At 37.1% G+C, this 21848-nt stretch overlaps 2 protein-coding genes across 2 annotated transcripts; both read left to right on the top strand.

The window, feature by feature from the left end:
- The first annotated feature begins 4499 nt into the window (after positions 1-4499).
- LOC101737619 (exonuclease 3'-5' domain-containing protein 2) lies at positions 4500-14994 on the top strand. The gene is made up of 10 exons (XM_004922994.5): positions 4500-4852; positions 5537-5693; positions 6265-6465; positions 7494-7726; positions 9510-9647; positions 10264-10466; positions 11515-11680; positions 12263-12424; positions 13350-13517; positions 14476-14994. The coding sequence occupies exons 1-10, from the start codon at positions 4668-4670 to the stop codon at positions 14546-14548; spliced, it is 1686 nt and encodes a 561-aa protein (XP_004923051.1). The 5' UTR covers positions 4500-4667; the 3' UTR covers positions 14549-14994.
- A 1135-nt stretch (positions 14995-16129) lies between these two features.
- Positions 16130-21847, top strand: LOC101737240 (uncharacterized). The gene is made up of 7 exons (XM_004922992.4): positions 16130-16545; positions 16706-16875; positions 17322-17499; positions 18188-18345; positions 19852-20023; positions 20993-21117; positions 21384-21847. Exons 1-7 carry the CDS (start codon positions 16506-16508, stop codon positions 21516-21518), a joined length of 978 nt encoding a protein of 325 aa, XP_004923049.1. The 5' UTR covers positions 16130-16505; the 3' UTR covers positions 21519-21847.
- Position 21848: the final 1 nt, after the last annotated feature.

Below are 21848 nucleotides of genomic sequence, written 5' to 3'. Positions count from 1 at the left end.
TACTCAACAATATTTAAAATAATATGAGACAAGAACGTTTATCGATAAAACCTAAAATGTAATATTAAAATCTTCTGGGCAGCACTAAAACCACCATGTTCAGCGGCCAGATGACGTCACAGTGGCACGAATTTTTGTTGACGTTTCATTTCCATAGGTTTCATATTTCAGTGAAAAACCCACTGAAGTAGGAAACCTATGGAAATGAAACGTCAACATTGTTGATCGAAGCGTCAACAAAAAATTCGTGCCACTGTGACGTCATCTGACCACAAAACATGGCGGTTTTAGTACTGTACAAAAGATTTCAATGTTATCAGGTTTTATCGATAAACGTTCTTGGCTCATTTTATCTATATATATAAAAATGAAACCCGTTTTCCGTTGTCACGACATAACATGAAAACGGCTTGACCGATTTGGCTAATTTTGGTCTTGAATTATTTGTGGAAGTCCAGAGAAAGGTTTAAAAGGTATAAAAATATGAAAATTCTCGGAATTAAATAAAAATAACAATTTTGTTTTCCCTTTGACGTGTCCCCCGTCGGACGGATTCCTTTTGTTTGTTTTAAGTTTATTCTATATAAAAGTTTAGGTCTTTTATTTATCGATTGAGGCACTACGAAGTCTGCCGGGTCAGCTAGTTTTTAATATTGTTGAGTATTATTTATTTGTAGAATTTATACTTTAATGGGAAGTAAGTAGGTATATTGTTATGTGCGAATATGATATGATTTAGATGTGTGAAATCTAAGACAAGTTCGTCCTTCGAATTTGCCAAGTATGATGATTTTTAAAAGTTGCTACACTGATTTTATAAAGTTGTCGTTTGTCGCAAAACATAAAGATATGGCGTAGTACAGTGCCATCTGCCCATTTCTAGCATGCTAAATGTTATAGTATTTTGAGTACGTGTTTTTCTTAGACTATTACAATCTATTTTAATTGTTTTGCTGACTCTAAAGTCCGTAACACACTACCGCAGCGCACCTCAAGGAAGGTGCGCCGCACCATTTGAATCACTTTCGCTTGAGAGTGATTCAAATTTTAAACTTATTAAGGGACCGCCTGATAAAAAAAACACCTACAGAATATTTATTCGTTAATAAAATTAAAAACGTCATTCCTTGTGACTTTCTCTCTAAAATCACTTAATTATTAAATATTTAACGAATTTACAATAGTGTTTTACTCACTGCGGAATAAAACTATTTTATTTAAATAGTTCCGAAGAGATTTTGTCGGTAGCCTTTTTCCCGAAATATCTAAACAGAATGTCTAAATATGTTTTGATGACATATTTTAAAGAGGTTTTTATTATTAGTGTCATGATCAATAGATTCCGACCGAAAAATGGATTTTTCGGATGAGGGCTCCATAATGAATTTAAATATATATAGATAATAGTTTTGGGGCATCGACTTTCTTGAGATCCTATAAAATACGTTTTGATTATTATTTTTGTATGTTTTAAGCATGATAAAATATGAAATTTTATATAAGCAATCATATTAAATCGATATTAAAGTCAATAAATAATGTACAACCCAAAACAGACGGCCGAACTGACGTGACAATGACATTTGGTGCGCTCAACATGGCGGATTTTCGGCCTCATTAGACGGAGACGGAGATATTTACGTATATTCATGTTTCATTTTATGTACGCACTGAAATACTGTTATATTGTTTTCCTGCGAGTTAAAGTGCTGAGTAAGAACGAGATAGATATATGTTTATGTGTGTGCCTTCAAAATGGGTGCTATTTATATAAGCAATTGTACGTATAGAACAATATGTCGTGTCCCCACTATATAGGTCTATGGAAAAACCACTAAAGTAATAGGTCTATGCTAAAAACACTTTTGGAAGTTAGAATATTACCTCGTGGTCTACTTATTTAACGCGTTGCATGGCAGCAGTTCCACGGAGCTGTTATGTGGGGGGAGGTACTGATTTTTTCATCTTCTTATTCAACCATAGCTTCTTATCTAATATTTGTGAAAGTGCACAAATGTGGAAAAATTTAAGAAAGCTGATAGGCGTAATATCTTCTCGTATTCTTCAAATGAGTTCACTGAAAAAATCGACACGGTCATACTTAAAAAAGAAGATTTGTTTTATTACCTTTGTAGGCAGACGAGCCATACGACCCACCTGATGGTAAGTGGTCACCGTCGCCCATGAACGTCCGCAATGCCAGGGGCAGAGCCAAGCTGCTGTCTACCATTAAGTACTCTCCGCAAGCCTCGTTTGAAGAAGAACATGTCATAGCGCCCGGGAAACACCGTGGAGGGGAGATCATTCAAAAGCCGGATGGTACGTGACAAAAAAGATCTTTGGACACGCACTGTCGATGAACGCAGCGGTTCCAGATAATATCGATGAACTCTACTCCAATGACGAGAGGTGCGATGATAAAAAAGAGATGAGGGGATCATCTCGAATAGTTCCTCAGAGCATTCCCCATGGAACATACGGTATAAAACACAGACAGAACTGAAGTCCCTCCGTAGACCTAGAGGTTTCAAGCGATCCGGGAGAACGGGACTATCAACTAGCCCGTTTTTGGATGGAGTCAAATGGAAGTAGCTGGTATTTGGGAGCCCCGGCCCAGAGGTGAGGGCAGTACTCCATGTGCTTTATAAAGCGCAAGTCTCTGCCTAGACATGAAATACCGCTTCGCTCTGTTGAGGAATCCCAACATTTTAGAGGCCAATTTGGCTCTACCTTCCAAATGACTCCGAAATTGGACATCGCTTGAAATATCGACCCACAGAATCCCTATACTCGCGGAAAGCTGCAGGGGTACTCCTTGAAATTGCGGCCCTTTGGCAAAAGGGTCCTTCTTCGTAGTGAGCGCGCCAATCTGTCTTCAATGGGTTGAACTGAACTGAATTTTGTTCACCCCACGTGGAGTTCCGCCCTAAAGAGTTCTGCACTTCAGACACAAGTTTTGAGCGCCTCTCATGTACAACGCTTCGAGAGAAGCTCTGATGGCCGAGATATCGTGCATCCCCCGTGCTATCATCCGCATAGCAATGTATGCCATCAATAGATAACATGTCATTTATATGCAGTAATAGAAGCGTGGGGGAGAATACCGAACCTTGTGGAACGCCAGCGTTGATGGTCATGGTATCGGAGTAGCAGCCGTCGACGACTATTGTGATACTCCGTCCCTCCAAAAAGCTAGCGATCCACTTGCAGTCCCTCGGGGATCCCGTAAGCTGGAAGCTTCGATAGAAGTTGCCCTATGCCATACCCTGTCGAAGACCTTCGCGATGTCAAGGCTCATAGCGAGACCCTCACCTTTGCCTTCCAAGTTTTCAGCGCATCTATATGTGTGAGGTATACAAGAAGATCGCCAGCTGAACGACCATGACGGAAACCGTACTGACCATCACTGATCAGCTGGCGATCTTCAAGATACTAAAGGAGCTGGATGTTTATGATTCGCTTCACCACCTTGGAAAGCTAGGAAGCTATCGCGATAGGTCTGCAATTCGAGGGGTCTGACCGGTCACCCTTTTTGGGGATAGGGTGGACATGAGCAGTCTTCCATGAAGACGGAATCCTGTTGGCATTAGAGGCGATATAGATGCGTTAGCGCGGGTTAACTGCATGAGCGATCCTGCGGACCAAATGGTAAACATTCGACGTCGCCCAAAACACGTCATCTTGGATCCTCCCGATCCACTATCGGTGCTTTTAGGTACCCCAAGCACCGGTCATCGTTCTCGTCGAAACCGTTGCTTGCGACGAAGGAATCGGCGAGTAAATTAACCCACAGACACAGCCCACTGAGTTTCTCGCCAGATTCTGCGAAGCACGGCTCTTGCTAGGGTTCATGTTAGCAACGTCATCAGGTTTGAGCCCCGTGAGCTCACCTACTAATTCGGCGAATCTAGAATAATCCCTCGAGGTTACTAGAATAAGTAGGAAAAAAAAACGGTTTTTCTCGATTTCCGGCAAAACTAAAAGTCCTATGAAAAAAAGTCAAATGGCAAAGTTGTAGGTAATAAAAAGATCTAAAACTTTTGTATTTACACTTTTTTCACATAACCTCAAAACTTATGTAAAAAATTCAAAAAACCAAGTTTTTTGTTTTTATTTTTATCTTTTTCAAAAAAAAATCTTTTTTCACGAAATTTGGTGAAAACTTACCTTTTTATTTCCCAAATACGCTGTAATTTATTTGATTAGAAATATTTATTTTTTCACCTTATTTTGAATTAATATCGAAAAAGCACCCTAATTTTCAATCGAAAATTCACCCGTCAAAATATCAGCTTTTTTCAAAAAGTTGGTATGTTTTCTGTTCGTTGAAATCTCTACTTTCCGATGGTGAAAAAAATATATATGTTACTATTAAATCTTCTCAGAAAATGCAAAAGATCGAAAAAAAACTCGAATTCGAATATTTTGACCTGACCTAAAAGTCTTAGTTACCAGGTCATAATTTCCTTTTTAAAAAAAGTAATTAATAAACAACATCTGTGTTTTTGACGTTTGTGAAATGTGATGGAATATTGGATTGGATGGAATGTTAGATTGCATTTTATATTAATTTATGGAATATTAAATGTTGTATTGTGTAGTAGTAAATCTGTAGAATGTAGGTGTTTTGTGGTTCTGTTTATTATATTGTATTCTATTTATTTATCATGCAATCAAAAACAAGATACGAGATTTATTTAGCAACAGCAGTTCTTGCTGTAGGGGCAGTAACATATTTATTTTGGAAACGGAAAAGCCGACTTCTAGACGCTGTTGATGCTTTTTCGTATATAAATATCAAAATTGCCACTAATGAAAGAAATTGCGACGAAGCGGTCAATGAATTACGAAGGTAAGGTAAAAAATTAAAAAAGCAGATCTTTGATTCAATACTCTTATTTAGTTGTTAAATGGGTTTTCCACGTTATTATATTTTGTAGTTTATTTATGTTAAGTTAAAATGTCACTTTTGTTGACGAGTTGTGGATGTATTAATACTGCCACCCCACAATAATAAACGTGAGATTAAACCGTAAAAAGATAGTTAGCCAAGGTTAATAATTTTAATTTTTTTATGTTGGACGGTTAAATTTGAGGGGATTGGGTTCTGTAGGAGATGAGAGGCTATTTAAAAACACTGCTTCATGGTTAATATAATTATATTGCAAATACTTTGTACACTAATACACTATTATAATATTTTATATTTATAAAACTCTCAGATGTTGCTCTGACCGTGTCTAGATGAGAAGTCATTGTCTTTCTGACAAGAAGACAATCATCTGTTTTAAACATTTAAATAATTCCAATATTTGAAATCTGTAACCTTACAAGTGTCAAGTGTTGCCTGCCATTACTTTCATATTCAAACTCCAACAATATACTATACAGACTCATCTAAAGTTGTAAATACGAGTTTGATATTACATATAATAAGATAACCACCTAAAATCGAATGGTCTGTGAGCTGTTTCAGGTACTAAGTGCTGAAAAAATAATTTAAACTCAAAGTAACAAAATCCTTTTTGTTTTAAAGGCGATGCTGTGACTACAATGCTTTAGGATTTGACTGTGAATGGGTGACAGATCACGGAAAAAGAAAGCCAGTTGCACTGGTACAATTATCATCATCTGATGGCCTGTGTTGCTTGTTCAGGCTTAGTTCAATGGAAACTATACCTAATTCTTTAAAGGTAAGTTATTGTTGTTGCTGATAGTCAGTGATTGTGATTACTGTACATGAATACATCTGGTGGCTACCTGAAGAAAATCCTATCTGGAGGCCATTTAATGTGGAACCTTTTGTTCTTGTCTGATCTATTCAGAAAAATTCTTCAATTAAAAATACTCCATGTTGCATGATATTTTCTCATTTTAGCGATAGATACATACTAAGTGCTAAAAATAGTTCACCAAAATTGATTCAAATGGTTTAAATTTCCATCATATGTAAATTGCACAATATTACATATTAAAAGTGTGAGTCACAAAGTTCGAATCTTGTATTCCATTTCAATAATATAATTACAAAGACTGGGATGTCAGATTCCAATATTAGGTAATCAATAATATGTAGAAAAAAAAATATCAATGTGAAATTGTTAACGAAATGTGATAAATAAAAGTATCTGATGCGAGTCTTTTTCTCTATATGAGCAGTTTATGTGTATAATTTTAATAGATAATAAAACAGGGCCTAGATATTAGCATAAGCTAACACTATAACACTAGGAAGCCTGTGGTCTAACCTCATCAAATTGACAGGATCTCTTAGAAGATGAAAAAATCTATAAAGTTGGAGTAGCAGCAAATGATGATGGAAAATATCTGTTCCAAGATTATTCAGTGAAGTTGAAGTCTACATTAGATGTAAGATATCTAGCAGAACTATGTGGACTAGAGCCAGGTGGTCTTGCAGTTTTATCCAAGAACCTACTGCGAATTGTCTTGGATAAGAGTTGGAGGGTGAGTTAATAAAGAAACATATTGTATAGCTATTGGCTGTAGAGTAAATCAAAGGTTAGGAAAATGATCATGCCTATTTCTATCCAACCATCATTTAAAGGTTATGCAGCCGTTATTCCAAAAAAATTATATGTTCAGTTCAACAAACAAATTGACAACAAACAACAAAAAATTTAAGGCAGTAATATGTGATGTGTCTGTTTTCGTTTACTATTACTTAAATTCGTGAACAAGGGTCACCTTGGCCCATCTGGTGAAAACTGATTACCAGAACTCATACAAAGCACATGTGAAAGCCACTACAAAGCGTGAGTGAGGTCAGTCTCAATTGTATTTCAGAATAACTGCCCTGCTCTTTGAACCGGAAAATTATTGCTTCACAGAAGAAATACAACAGGATGCTGTTACTACATACTGTACATACTTCCTAAGTACAAATGGGCTTCCATTAGCATTTCATGGTCCACAAATTCCACATTAGGGATGTGCCATCACTTAGGAAATATGAAGTTTTGAAGTTCGATTTTTAAAAATTGACATGAGATGCTGAAATAAAATTGAATGTTGAATTATGAACGGTGTACATATTTTCTTCGATTTATTCGAATAGACATATTTAAAACTACTTTTACGGTTTGAATTCGCGTTTATACTTGCATTATATTATTTCCGATGTTTGGGATACTTTAGAGTAGTTTAGAGTATTCTTGATGTCGGAAGATTAAGATGTTATTTCCGACATTAGAATGTTGCGCTAACTACCGTCTGTTTATCAAAATAAATATTGCTAGCTTACATACAATTTACATAATAATAATATAGAATGTACTTGTGATATTACAAATTACTTATCTACTACAGTATAGCCTCCTCCAACCTAAAATATGATGTAGATTATTGAAAAATTGCTATGCTACAATAGGTTTGGAGGTTTATCATGCTAATGAGGCTATCTGTTTTGTTGAGAATCTGTAGCAACTAAAAAAGTGTGCTGCACTTAATTTCCACTTACTAATTTTTAAAAACAGATTCGTTGCAGTAACTGGGAAGCTGATGAACTGACGGTCAAGCAAAAACAATACGCTGCTGCTGATGCTCATGTAGCCATCAAGATATTTGAATATTTGCTGAAAGAATACCGTTTCAAATCTATGATGAAGGATCTGTTAAGATTATCAAAGAAGCTAAGCGTAGATGACATCTGCCAAAAATATGCTGATATTGGATTCAAGCAGAAGAGCAGAAAAGTTGCAGGAGACATGTAAGTAAATAAAATATCAAAAACTTATCTAGGCAAGATATAAAATTTCGTCATTGTAATAGGTTTTAAAATCTGAAGACCCTGCAGTGATAAGTGATGCATCAGGAGATTTCAGCCTGACCACTATATTCCCATAACTCACAAGCAGTATTATAGTAGTTTTCTCCTAAAATTCTTTATTTATGCCAAATTTCAATCCTGTAGGAAAAATGAATAATTGATTTGACATTTTCACTAAAAGTTTTAACAGTCATAAGAATACCATTTTATAAAATTTGGTTGCCACCACACACACTGAACAGGCATGTTTCAGAGATGCTCATTTCAAGAGTGGCCCGTTCACCACTTTACCAGACTAAACTGGACATCCGAAACTCAGTAAAATCTCTTCAAACATTGTGTAAGTCTTGACTAAACCTTTCTTGAAAAGCCTTCACGATTATATCTTCTTGAATCTTAGATACCTTCCAAACGCATAGCAAAAAATGGTCACGAACCCAAAGTGTTAGGGCAGTATTTTGACTTTTATTCTGTATTCGTAATATAGAGTGGAGTTAGTGACAGTGTGGGGTAGTTAGTGACATCTTCTCTTTTCAAGTGAACTGTTGGTGACTCACACACATGTAATTGTTTTGTTTGAAAGTGCAGAACATCAACAGAGCGAGCTGCGCCCTAAGAAATTAAGTGTACTTATTAGGTATCTATGAGTGTGCCGCCGCAGCTTCCCACGCCATTCGCTCACAGATCTCTGCAGAGATCAGCCGTCTTTTACTGCGAAACTCAGGACACTTGCAGGCATATGCCTGTTGTAATTATAAAGTTTTTTATTATGTATATAGTTAATGCCTCCTTCTGTTCTGTGTCCAGATTGTATCTTACTTTTGCTTTAAACTGTGCTTTGCTTTTTTTTCCTACCTAAGCTGATAGCCTTGAAAAGCTATTTCAGCGTAATCTTACCTAACTAGTAGGTGAGCTCACGGGGCTCAAACCTGACGATATTGCTAACACGAACCGTAGCAAGAGCGGTGCTTCGCAGAATCTACCACCGGATCGGAAACGCGATCCACTGAGAAGATCCGGCTAGAAACTCAGTGGACTGTGTCTGTGGGTTATTTTAGTCGTCGAGCCCTTCGTCGCAAGCGACGGGTTCGACGAGAACGACGACTGGGGCTTTGCTTGTGTGCTTCTGTACATCAAAACAATTACACATCTGAAAGTCACCACAGAGTGTTTTGGAATGTGCTAGTGTGTGTATTATTTTAGTTACACATTTGGAGTTGTCAGTTAGTTTTCATTATTATTGTTGTGTTGTCTTGCCGAGAAGTTTTTTAAACATAATCTAAAATCTTTTCTCGTCTTTAAAAGAAACCTTGCTTTCTTTATTTAAAAGTTCAGCCTGAAGCAGAAGAGACAATTCAGTACATATAATAAAGTTAAAAAGGACTTTCAAAAGCGACCAGTTTCTAAAATGTCGGTAATCCTCTCATTGAATTTACTCAGGTTATTAGTTAGTATTAATTAGGTTGTTCGCTTTGGGTTTTATGACAGGCTTTAGATGGCTCCACGTAGTCCCGGTTACGCATGCAAGATACCAAATAATTGGGTTCTGTTGACGGAATATTTAAAGCATACCAAGTGCTTATGACGCTTATGACGAAAATGTTGACGCTGAAAAAAACTTTGAATATATTACATAAAATTAACATGTACACGGCATATAAAAGCTTCGTCAGAGTAAGCTCATATTGTTTGTAAGTAATTTTGATCGTTTTATCATTTACAGCCCTAAAGAGTCGAAGCTTAAAGACGTAAGAGTAAGCAAGAGGTATGTCCTCCGTTCTAAGCCATTGTATCAGAATTGTTTCCTACAAGCACCCGATGGAGACTTATTGTGTACATGCGATAACAAGAAAGCTTTGTGGTGAGTGTATACCTTTTTGAAGAAGATTACACTCCTCTACTCATTTCATCTCTTTAATTCATCACCTAAATCACTCGCTGACCCACACGCTGACCATATCACTAATTTAGTCATGCTTCAGATCCATTTGCTACTAGAGATGGCGTCGATAAATTAATTTTATTCCTGAATCAAAAATGTGTGCCACTTGCATCCTGTTGAATTCATCAATACACCAATATTTTTGCAATTATAATTAGACAATGATAATTTAATATTAAAACAATAATAAAACAAGACCACGCTATATTAAACATTAATAAAAACAAAACCTTAACTGTCTCCTTCACACTCATAAGCTAGACCGCGCGAGAGAGATGGGCAGACTTTTCATGATGCGCATGCAGTGCGACGTCACGCCGCGGGCTTATTCACAAACACTACACAAGCGCAACGTGTGAATGTGTTGAACGCGCGCTACATGGTAGGCGGAGTGAGGGGTGTAAGATTTTTTTCGTTACGGAATTTCATGATTCCGCTCTCAAGCCGCGCTCAAGGCCCGCGATAAAATCTATGCAATAGCTTAAAAATGTAGGACAGGCCAATTTTGTGCTGACGGCCTCATATGATCTCCGAGGTACGTGGACAAGGGTCTGGCGGAGGTGGTGGGGGGCGAGCCTCTGACGGTGCGGCTGCGGTTCGAGCCGGCGGGCCGCTCGGTGGGCGAGGTGGGCCGCTACTACGCGCAGCCCAAGGCGAACAGGTGCGTCGTCTGCGGCGCCACCAACTCCTACATACGGAAGAACGTCGTGCCCAGGGAGTACAGGAAGTATTTCCCGGGTAAGTTTTACTTCTATATGTTACCTGTTAAATAATTAAAACGTTCGGGCATATTCAAGGAAGCACAGAGCGGTCGGTTTTTAAGATTACACTCTGAAAATATTGAATGCTTATTATTGGTCACATTTTTGTTTTAACACATATTTTAGGCAAAACTTCGAATAACGAAGCCTACCTACCATGTAGCTCGCGTTAAACACATTGCTTTTTTATTTCCCTTGTAGGCAGACGAGCATACGGCTCACCTGAAGGTGGTTACCGTCGCCCATGGACATCAGCAATGTCAGGGGCAGAGCCAAGCCGCTGCCTACAAATGCTAATGCTATGTATGCTAATGTATTACCGCGGCGGCAGTCCCCGAGTGCCACACGTGTTTTTTTTACTGTGGTGTGTGACGACAACGTCAAAGCCTTCATGCATGTTGAAATTTACAAAATCCTTCATTAAAAATAAAATATAGGATAGGTAATATGGTACTGCCATCTACAGAAGCAATGAGAAACTAATCGAAGCGAAGCCATCTAGTGGCTGACGCCCGTAAACATTTTTGTGGAATGTTTGAGTTGCTTATCTACAACTAATTTATGTGTATTATCTATGGTATTGTTATGCGCTGGGGTTCGGGATAAATAAAATTTCACCAAAGTACAACTTAAAAACTGTATTCAACACTTAAAACAGTTAAACACTTCACAAACACTTTAAAACACTCAACAAACACTTTAAACATTCAACAAACACTTTAAAACTCTCAATTCGCTTGTTCTGCTTCGCTTCAGGTGATCCGATCGCTGTTTCGCTTCGAGTAGTTCCGATTACTGACTGATTGCTTGCCATCGCTACAGCGCTTTTATAGCTGATACCTCATCCCTAGAATTATCGAGAATATTCCACACATCTCTAGTAGTAGTTTCCGCTATATGTCAATAGATGGCGTTGTAATTCTCGATCGTACTAGGTGTTTCTAGGTCCTTCGATATTCGTTCGACTATTCGGCGATAGATGGCGTTACTCTTACCGCCGTAACAGTATAATATCCGTTGGACAGAAATAATGAAGGAGCACTCGTCCCACGACGTGGTGCTGCTGTGTGCGGCGTGCCACCAGCGCAGCAACGCGCGCGACCAGGCCGTGCGGGCGCGCCTGGCCGAGCGCGCGCGGGCGCCGCTGCCCGCCGCCGACAACGCCAGGGAGACGCTCGACGTGCGCAAAAAGTATGTCGCTGCTCTCTATATATCAACGGGTGAAAGGCTATTGCTCTTCAAGCAGTAATGCGTTTCGGCTTGAAGGGTGGGGCAGCCGTTGTAATTATACTGAGACTTTTGAACTTATATCTCAAGGTGGGTGGCCCGTTTATGTTGTAGATGTCTATGGGCTCCAGTAACTACTTAACTCCACGTGGGCTGTGAGCTCGTCCACCCACCTAAGCAATAAAAAAAAAGCCGTAATAGCTTTGATTAGCTTATTGCCCTGTTAAAGTTCTTTCTACTTCATTATGTTTCTAAGATCATATCGAGGGATGAAAGGTTTTTTTTATTGCCTGGATGGGTGGACGAGGTAGCAGCTCACCTGGTGTTAAGTGGTTACTGGAGTCCATAGACATCTACGTCGTAAATGCGCCACCCACCTTGAGATATAAGTTCTAAGGTCTCAAGTATAGTTACAACGGCTGCCCCACCCTTCAAACCGAAACGCATTACTGCTTCACGACAGAAATGGCCGGGGTGGTGGTACCCACCCGCGCGGACTCACAAGAGGTCCTACCACCAGTAAAATTTCTATGTCTATGTCAACAGAAAAGTGAAGTCTGCTGCCAACGCGTTGCTTTACCAATCGCAGAAGCACGAGCTGCCAGAGGAGAGGCGGAAGGTGCTAGAACAGATCATCCTCGATTACTACCCTCAACATAAGGAGGTCTCCGAGGACGTACTGAAGGAAGCGGTCGAGCTGTGTGTCGTGTGAGTTACAGAAGAAAGCCTCCAATATTAACGGATGCTGTTGTTGATCTTATTGAAATCGAAACACGTACAAACAGAAAGTGCAGTTACGTTTTGCTGATAATTTCAAACTTTGAACTTCAAATAACAATCCGCTGTGGTCTTCCAAAGACATGGGCATGATGACTGCAGCCTGACCCTTTCGATCTCCATTCACCTCAATACGAGCCTGCGTGTACGGTGAGCTGGTGACACGAGTAGGGATGTTCGATGTTGGAAAAACATCGGTGATGGCATCGATAATGACATCGATAGCAGAATATCGATTCTCGAGCTTATTAAGCACAAAATATCGATGTGTTTTGCAAACATTGTTCAATAAAACAACCATAAAATCACAATGTTTTTATGATTCAACAAAATGAAAAATAAATTGAAGTTATAAGGGCATAGGTACACGTTATAAGTTCCAATACTTTTTGTGAATTGACTGTAAATATAATAACTTGGAAAGTTTATTATTGTCTAATAATAATTGCATAAGTTGATAAAAAATGCTTTGCAATAGCTTTATCGCAGCAGTCCCCGAGTGCCAAACGTGTTTTTTTTAATTATGTTTATAACCTGAAACCTGAAAAAATATTACTCTGATTCTCGTTATTGATCTCAAACCAAACACCTAACCAAACGCTTCATACCAAACTATAGAAAAATAAACTTGTAGTTCTAAAAAAGTCATTCAGTTTTTAAGGTAGCTTTTCCTCATTCAGCTTTTATCATAAGAGCGATTTTCTTTGCCTTCTAGTTTTGCTAGAAAAATAAAAAGTAGCAATGAATTCTTATTTATGTATTCAACACTAATTTACTGTCATATTGTATGTCTGTTATGTTTGTTCTGATAAAATCATGACAAAAAGATATTCATACAGAAATCGTTTTATTCTAGCCAAGAAAATGTCGATTATGAATCTCACGGAATGAAGGTTGTTGAATATTTCTCTAAACGCGACGGCGGTCTGCTCGCTCTGGAGCAGATGTGGCGGGAACATTTCATAAATGTCATGAAGCCTAATTATTTGCCTGATCTGTGGTCCGTCAAACACAACGAAGAGAGGTATAACACTCCCTAACTATTTTTTTTTATTGCCCTTGTAGGCAGACGAGCATACGGCCCACCTGATGATGAGTGATTACCGTCGCCCATGGACTTCAGCAATGCCAGGGGCAGAGCCAAGCCGCTGCCTACCGCTTAATATTCTCCACAAGCCTCGTTTGAATAAGGACATGTCATAGCGCTCGGGAAACACCGTGGAGGGGAGCTCATTACAAAGCCGGATGGTACGTGGCAAAAAAAACCTCTGGAAACGCACTGTGGGTGAACGCAGTGGCTCCAGGTAGTATGGATGAACTCTACTCCGGTGGCGGGCGGTGCGATGGTAAAAACGAGATGCCGGTATCATCTCGAACAATTCCTCAGAGCACTCCCTATGTATTACAGTTTCAAACAGAACAACTTCATATTGTACCGTTTTTATTTATTTATAGTATTTATTTAATAATTGAAGAGTTTTATAATTTGGCACTGGCAACAATGACATTACAAGAAGCCAATTGCCATATTGAAAAATTTAAAAAGAAGTATGACATTTGTGTTTTAATTTTACAAACGAAAAGGCGAAGGCAGTTGACAGTTTCTGTGTTTCCAGAGATTATTGTCTCCGCAGAATGTTTTTACTGAACGGTATATGTCCTTGCAGTGGTAAGGGATTCGCTGTGTATTATTTTGGCAATATCAACGCTTTTATGTGATGGACAGTTTAAAAACGCAATGTAAGATGATAAATTGCCATAAGCTGCCTAAGGTTCCACAAAGTTTTTATTACATTGTGTCGATATGATGTAAAGACAGAACAATTAGATTAATCTATGCGATGCCTAAGATTTTATTTATTTCTTATAAAATGAGGCAGGTGATGATTGTTATTTTGCATTTACGCCTTCAGTTGAACATTAAAAATATAATAGTTTTAAATCACTGTGACAAAATATCATATATATATTTTTGGTTTTAGGTTGTGGATAAAATGGAGTGAGGGAAGATTATCAGAAAATGATCTCAAAGTTATTGGCGCCAGGTGGTCTTGAATATAAATGGGAAGAGATTCTAAGTACACTTTCTTCTCCAGTATGGTAATAGGCTTCTTTAAATGCCATTGTTGCCAGTGTCGAATTTTTTAAAATAAATTATTTTTTAAGCAAATTGCAACTGTATGAGATAAAATTGTTTATTTGAAATAGTATTTGGTATTGGTATGAAATTAAATGAAATAATGACCCAATACAATGATGGGAATTAAGTAATAATAAAAACGACTGTGGGGATTTTTAAAGAACCCGAGAAGTCACGTCCCCGGCGACTATGTTTTATTTTCCTATAATTGTGTTATTTCAAAGATACTAAATGGTCAATAAGCTATCATTACGTATAACTTCGTTCCTCGAATATAAATAATATTACATTTTGTTGGTTTTTTTGTAAAATGTCAAACTTTGTGTCATTTGTATGTATGTAATAAAAGTATTCGTAAGTTGTTCTCATTTTTGTTTTCTCCTAAATATTGCCCTCGTAGGCATTGTTGTTTCTATAATTGGTTCAAACTCCTTAGAAAGGAAAGGGAAGTTGCAAAAAAATCTTCTAGCTTTGGGTTAAATTTGTTTTTTTTTTTTTTATTGCTTAGATGGGTGGACGAGCTCACAGCCCACCTGATGTTAAGTGGTTACTGGAGCCCATAGACATCTACAACTTAAATGCGCCACCCACCTTGAGATATAAGTTGTAAGGTCTCAGTATAGTTACAACGGCTGCCCCACCCTTCAAACCGAAACGCATTACTGCTTCACGGCAGAAATAGGCAGGGCGGTGGTACCTACCCGCGCGGACTCACAACAGGCCCTACCACCAATAAATAGAAAGGGCTAAAAAACTATACAATTTATTTTCTTAATGTAAAATTTTGAAAGTAAAATAGTTTTGTTGCCTTTGTCGTTACGTCTCATAATGACTAATGCAAATTTTTTTACCGAACGGGTGAAATTGCTCGGTAGACCGACTGTCCGAATGTTATTGTTCGGAACTTTTATTTACAAAGTTGTCTTGAAAGTGTCGTTACCGAGATTCAAGTATTTTTCAAATTTCCTGTGTTTCATTATAGCTATCGAAAAGTCACTACGCCCCGGATGTCTTGTGTTCTGTGATACTACCCGCTACATTTACCTGACTCCTCTCTGACACCGAGTTGCCATGTCGGATCACTAATACTTACGATCACATATCTCCGGCTTGACAACTCTGCATTACACGGCAGTGCGCCGCCACAACAATATTGTTGATGAATTGATTTTGGTGAAATTCAGCATGCTAGTTGATAGAAGAATAATCTTTTGAAATAGTAAAGTACTGTCTGTACAGGCGAAGCTGCGGACAGAAGCTAAACATAAATAGATAAAGAAATTCAGTTATCTAAAATGTAATACATAATTGTGTTGAAATATTGGTCTCTAATTATCGTCGATTTCAACCCGACCTACTGACCATATTCAATATAAGATGGTGATTTACTCAGATTGGGTCTTGTTAAAATGTTTCTTGCAGGAAATAGTACCACGTGAGCCGTGAGCTTGTTCATCAATGTATAAAAATATGAAGTATTTCTTTTTCCTTCATTTCATTGTGTTCCATTTTAGTTTTCGTATGTCACAACCATGGGTTTGGTTTCCAAACCAAATGCTGTATGGGCTTTTTCTTTGCCTGTCGAAATGATAAACTAATGACAAATGTCACATTGTTGACAAGATTATTTCATTTTGAATTTAAATTTCTGGAGTCGGTTAAAGACATAGAGAACTTTTAATAGCTAGCAAATTATATGTACCTATATAATTAAATTAATAATAATACCTATATAGTGTTGTTTGTTATAACCACTGACGATTTACACGTGACATTCTCATAATGGAAATAATTTTATAGATTCACTAAAACAATAGATTGTTGTTGTCCATACAACAAAGCTTGATAATCATTGTATTTAAAATAAGAATAATGAAGCAAACGAAAATTACAAAGCTGTTTCAAACAAAACGTAAGTTGAAACCCTTGAATGCTTTTTAATCTTCTATTTCTATTAAATACAAGAAATACTTAAGTATCTATATAAACGCTCAAACTATATTCATTAAAATCTTAGAATTAAACTTTTGCTTGAAGTAGTAACTTAGATCTGAATTAAAAGTTTTCTACAGTTGTAGCAAGGCGTAGTTCAGATGATTGTGATGAACTTCAAGATGAGATCGAAAAACTTAGGGAGAACCTTAAAGAAAAACAAAACGAACTGTTTCAGCTACAAAGAAATAGTTATAAGCATAAGTCTTCCCCAGTAAAGAAGAAATCTGAACAATTTGTACGTCCACAGGTATGATTTAAAAAAAATCGATTAATTCTAAGCTATGCATATCCATCCAATTTAAACCTTTCAAAATTAACATTTTACCCAGAACTTTGAAGATTTAAATTGGTATTTAATTATTATTTGTTTATTCCATTCCATTATCTCCTTGAAATCATTTCACACACCACATTGTGTTAAATGATATTAGGGTCTGGTCAACAAAATGAATGCTGCTGCCGCTGCCTAAAATTATATGGTTGAAATTTCAGTTTTATTTTAGTGGTCTACCTGGAGCAACCCACAAGGCTTTATAATAAATATAGATTTAGGATATAATGCAATCAGAGAGTGCAGACTCACAAAATCCCCCAAACCATTAAATTATACTAGACATTTAAATCTCTATAAAGCTTTCAGAACCCTAATGTTGTCCCACTATGATTAACTTTGATTACATTTCGGAATTACAGAAAATAGTATTAACAAACTCTATAGACAGCCTAAAGAGGAATTTAGAACTGATGTCAATTTTAACTGGAATGGAGGTTCAGTCATATGTTGTAGGCGAACACTGCTGTGTGGTGTATCACATGCAACATGATTCCGATAATGTGGTTAAACATGGACTCAGGATTGAAATGCAAGCAGGTAATAAATACATTTTCATATTATTAATTGTTGACCAAAATTTTATATTGCCTTTCAAGAAAAAGACATTGTTCATCTGATGAATGGTTGTTTATTATTCATGAATGCAAATCCAGCACTGGAGGCACAGCCAGATGTTTACCAGATGCTATGAAACTGATGATATCAACTTGTGAGCACATTGGATGTTGCAGAGCTATAAAAACTTAAATATTAAATTAATTCCATGAAAACCATACACCATTAATAGATCATCTCCAATAATTCTTAATAATATTTTTTTGATGTAACAACGTCTTATAATACGATGGAGCCGGCTGCACGCACGAAAAAACATGATTCATTGAGGCGTTCCATTTAAGGCTTGAAGTGCAAGCGACAGCGCGCAACGAACGACAAAGAGGCACAATCGGCCTCCGCGTTCGGCAGCGTTCGACATCCACAACGTAAATGCCGCCACCCGCCTTGAGATATGAGTTCTAAGGTTTCAGTATAGTTACAACAGCTGCCCCACCCTTTACACTGAAACACATTACTGCTTCACGGCAGAAGTAGGCAGGGTGGTGGTACCTACCCGTGCGGACTCACTAAAGGTCCTACCACCAGTAGCAGTAAATAACAAGGCTTAGAAAAGATTTGAATCATAGAAAAAAAAAACCTAAATGCTAATTCTTATATCTTTCTGTAGGAGCAAACGTAGTTTCCAAGTCGTCTTTGCCTCTGGGTTTCAATATTAATGCAGTGATGGAAGAATATGATAATATCATGATGCCAGAATGTCTTGGTGCTATACGTAAGGCTCTGGTTGCTTATTATGATAGATTACAACAGTTTGAAGCACTAAAAGTAAGTGTGCTAACATATTTTTGCACTTGTTGTAGATTTAGTTGTACAAGATTATCACTACCCACTTTGAGACATGAGTATTAATTATATAGTATAATGACTGCTCCTTTTTCAAACCATTACTGTTTTCCCGCATTAATAGGCTGGGTTGAAGTCCTTATTTGATGCCTGATGTTTACAGTTCAATTCAAAGATACACAATTTTTTTAAGTGCCCAACATGTGTCGGCATCCTGGCTATTTATGGTGCACAGATATGCCCATTTGTAGTAGGAGTGGGTGATATAAATCGTATATAGATTCAATATCTATATATCGCAGCAATATCGTTGAATCCGATATCGCCCCGCACGAAATCTATATATCGATGTCAGCCGATACACGATATTGCTCGATGTGATGCGCATCGCCATATCGTACCGATTCGTGAATCGAAATCTATATTTCGATATCAGCCGATACACGATATTGCTCGATGTGATGCGCATCGGCATATCGTACCGATTCGTTAATATCAGCAATATTCGTTTGGTTCGTATCGAATCGGCCAGAGTGAGTGAGCGCACGATAGGGTAGGGATATCATGTGATGAATGAAACAGAAACAGGCATTATCCATACAATTGTAAACCTTATATTTAAGTCCATATGTCTGTAGATTATTCTTAGCGTATCAGCAGGATACAATTAAGGAAAGAAGTTTCAACTTTCGACCCTAACTTGAATGCAGTATAGCCTATTTGCATCGTTGAATTTAATTTCACGCGCTTTGACCTTGAACTAGAATTTTTGGACAAGTGTTTATAAATACTTAAAAGTTTTTTGTGTTTGATTTTTAAAGTACACATTTTTCAATTTATAGTTGAATCCAAATAATTGAGTTTATTTCTTGTGTTTGTATTAAACTTTTGAAATCTACACTCTTTTGGTATATTTTGTAATTTTAAATTAAGACACAAAATACTAAAAACTGAAAATAATGTAGCCAGTCCTAAGCCTGGTAAAAGCATGAAGGAAAGTTTTTTTGATATTTTTATTTTCATGTTCTTTTTATTACTTTAAGATCATATTATAAATTGATATCAGAAAACCAACCGTATAACGTTGACTTAAATCTATATCTACTACGATATTATATCAGCGTATCGTTTCAAATCTCAAATATCATGAATCGAGAAAATCTACTAGCATCCATCAATATATAGATTCAGAAAATATATAGATTCAATATCCGATATTGATCCTCGATATATAGATACGATTCGATAGGCAAAACCGATATTACCCACTCCTAATTTGTAGTAAAGGAGAGCTATTTTGAGAATTCAATATCACATCCCCAAGATGTGTGTCCAGGCCTTGTAATAGTGTGGTGCATTTATAATTAACATAAAAACTGAATCCAATATATTTTTTAACATAAAAAAAATGACTACTATAAACAATGTTTGATAAGTAGAGGAGATTGTCCATATCTATTTGTAGACTTAATATTCTTGTGGTTGTAGAAAATGCTGAACGTAGAAGCTCAACTCTTTAAACTTCTGGACGCTTCCCACATTGAGATATCCTTCTCTGCTCAAAGCGCCGTGGAAGAAGATGAACACTTGAATCTGGTACTCGTGTTAGACTATCGAGTTTATGATATAAGACCCAAACAGTATTCTTTTAAGGATTTAGGTATGTGTGTACTTTAATGATAATTTTGTGGTCATTTTTTATTTTTAGTTTTAGTTATTTTTAGTTTCTATGATGAGGTAGTCATGCTTTGAATATTTTTTTTCATTGCTTAGATAGGTGGACAGTCTTACGGCCCATCTGAAGTTAAGCAGTTACTTAAGCCCATAGACATCTACAACCTAAATGCCACCACCGAGATATGAGTACCAAGGTCTAAGTTTTTAGAACATAACAGCTGCACCACCCTTCAAACCGAAATGCATCACTGCTTCACGACAGAAATAGGTAGGCTGCTGGTACGTATCAGTGCCGACTCACATGAGGTCCCACCACTGGTAAGTAACTACGACAATTATAATTGTGCGGGACATCACACAAAACTAGCCTGTTAATTCTGAATTTCTTTTTATTCAACCTGTTAGAAATTTGGCATATCTTCATTTAATATAAAGTGACTAAAGTTTGAAGAAATCAAGCGCGTTTGAAATAACATTACATTCCGGCCAGCATCATCTTAAAACTTCTTTAAGAGCATTTTTTTTTTAATTTACATCATGATATTAAATTTTCTATTAAAACTACACTTTATGGCCTAATTCTCTTTTTGTTATGATCAATATACGACATATTATTTCCGGCGCTTTGATTACGTTTACGGAGGGTTGTCCGTGTACTTTTATTACTATACTATATACTATATAACAATACTTTTATTTACGTTGACCACACAGGTTGAAAAATTTTTGTTACACAATTATTCAGATAACAGTCAAAATTTTTCCATGCTCTATTTATTCATAATTCAAAATTCAAAATTAAACTAAATGTACTTGTGCATAATACTGTAAACCAAATTACACAATTGAGATATGTTCACACAATTTTATGGTAAAGAGTTGTATAAACTGAATTTACAATTTATTAGTCAAGTTCAGTATTGTTAACTTAAAATTCATCCGATTATTCCAGACATCCCTGCAGGAGCGGTAGCGGCTTTAAAAGAACAATGTACGGTATTTAAAAGAAAACCATTACAGAGGGCATTCAGAGATGCGTTTATAGATGGTGTCGGGCCCTACCAGATGATTCACCAGGTGAGCAAACGGAAACATGTTATTAAACATGTCAAAAAATTTAAATTAAATTCATTTTATTTTCATCTAAACATAATTGCTGAATGTCAAGGTTGTGATATGTCCACCACCAGCTCAAGAAAACCTGCTATTTCTGGGGGTTATGTCTCGTCAGTCGCTCGGTCAAAAAAGTATTTTTAATTTACATAGCATCACCGTCCCCATCCGTGGCTGTCGCGGTTCCGTGAGCCTTTCCCATCTTGGCTGATCAATTATTTTTTTCCCAGATTGGCTTCAAGCCTGTGGAACGTAAATCTCACAGGCGCAAGCGTTTCAAAGCCCATCCATACAACCATAATAATGATGACACCTTCCGACCCGAGGACTGTTCCGACCAGAGCGAAGAGGGACCAGAGCCCTGATGCTGATAGAACGTTTACTCCTCCAATGCATTGCAGCTGCAAAACGTTGACTATAGAAATAGTTCCCTTTGAGAAGTTTGTGAATAAGACACCAGTCGGACTTACAACACACTTTAGTTAGATTGATACCATTGGAACTGTTGTGTAAGTTTGTTAACACAATTTTATGAACTTGGTCAATTTTATGGAATATTTCAACGTAATTTTCTTTAACTTAAAGAAGGCATGAAGGATAAGATTCATTGTTGTTCATCCAATACTAATTAAAACTAGAATAATAGTGTTAAGAGTTTATTTATTTTGGTGCAAATAAATATTAATCTTATAAAT

This window comes from Bombyx mori, chromosome 15 (genome assembly GCF_030269925.1).
Source record: "Bombyx mori chromosome 15, ASM3026992v2".
NCBI lineage: Eukaryota > Metazoa > Arthropoda > Insecta > Lepidoptera > Bombycidae > Bombyx > Bombyx mori.
Note: the sequence above shows the minus strand (reverse complement) of the source record. Positions and strands in the feature narration are given on the sequence as shown.

Bases quoted from the DNA above. Each gene is read 5' to 3' on its own strand.
- LOC101737619 (XM_004922994.5), top strand. From the start codon at position 4,668: ATGCAATCAAAAACAAGATACGAGATTTATTTAGCAACAGCAGTTCTT. The intron at 9,648-10,263 runs GTGAGTGTATAC...ATGATCTCCGAG, and splicing joins GATAACAAGAAAGCTTTGTG to GTACGTGGACAAGGGTCTGG. The intron at 12,425-13,349 runs GTGAGTTACAGA...GTTTTATTCTAG, and splicing joins GCGGTCGAGCTGTGTGTCGT to CCAAGAAAATGTCGATTATG.
- LOC101737240 (XM_004922992.4), top strand. From the start codon at position 16,506: ATGAAGCAAACGAAAATTACAAAGCTGTTTCAAACAAAAC. The intron at 16,876-17,321 runs GTATGATTTAAA...TCGGAATTACAG, and splicing joins AACAATTTGTACGTCCACAG to AAAATAGTATTAACAAACTC. The intron at 20,024-20,992 runs GTATGTGTGTAC...CGATTATTCCAG, and splicing joins GTATTCTTTTAAGGATTTAG to ACATCCCTGCAGGAGCGGTA.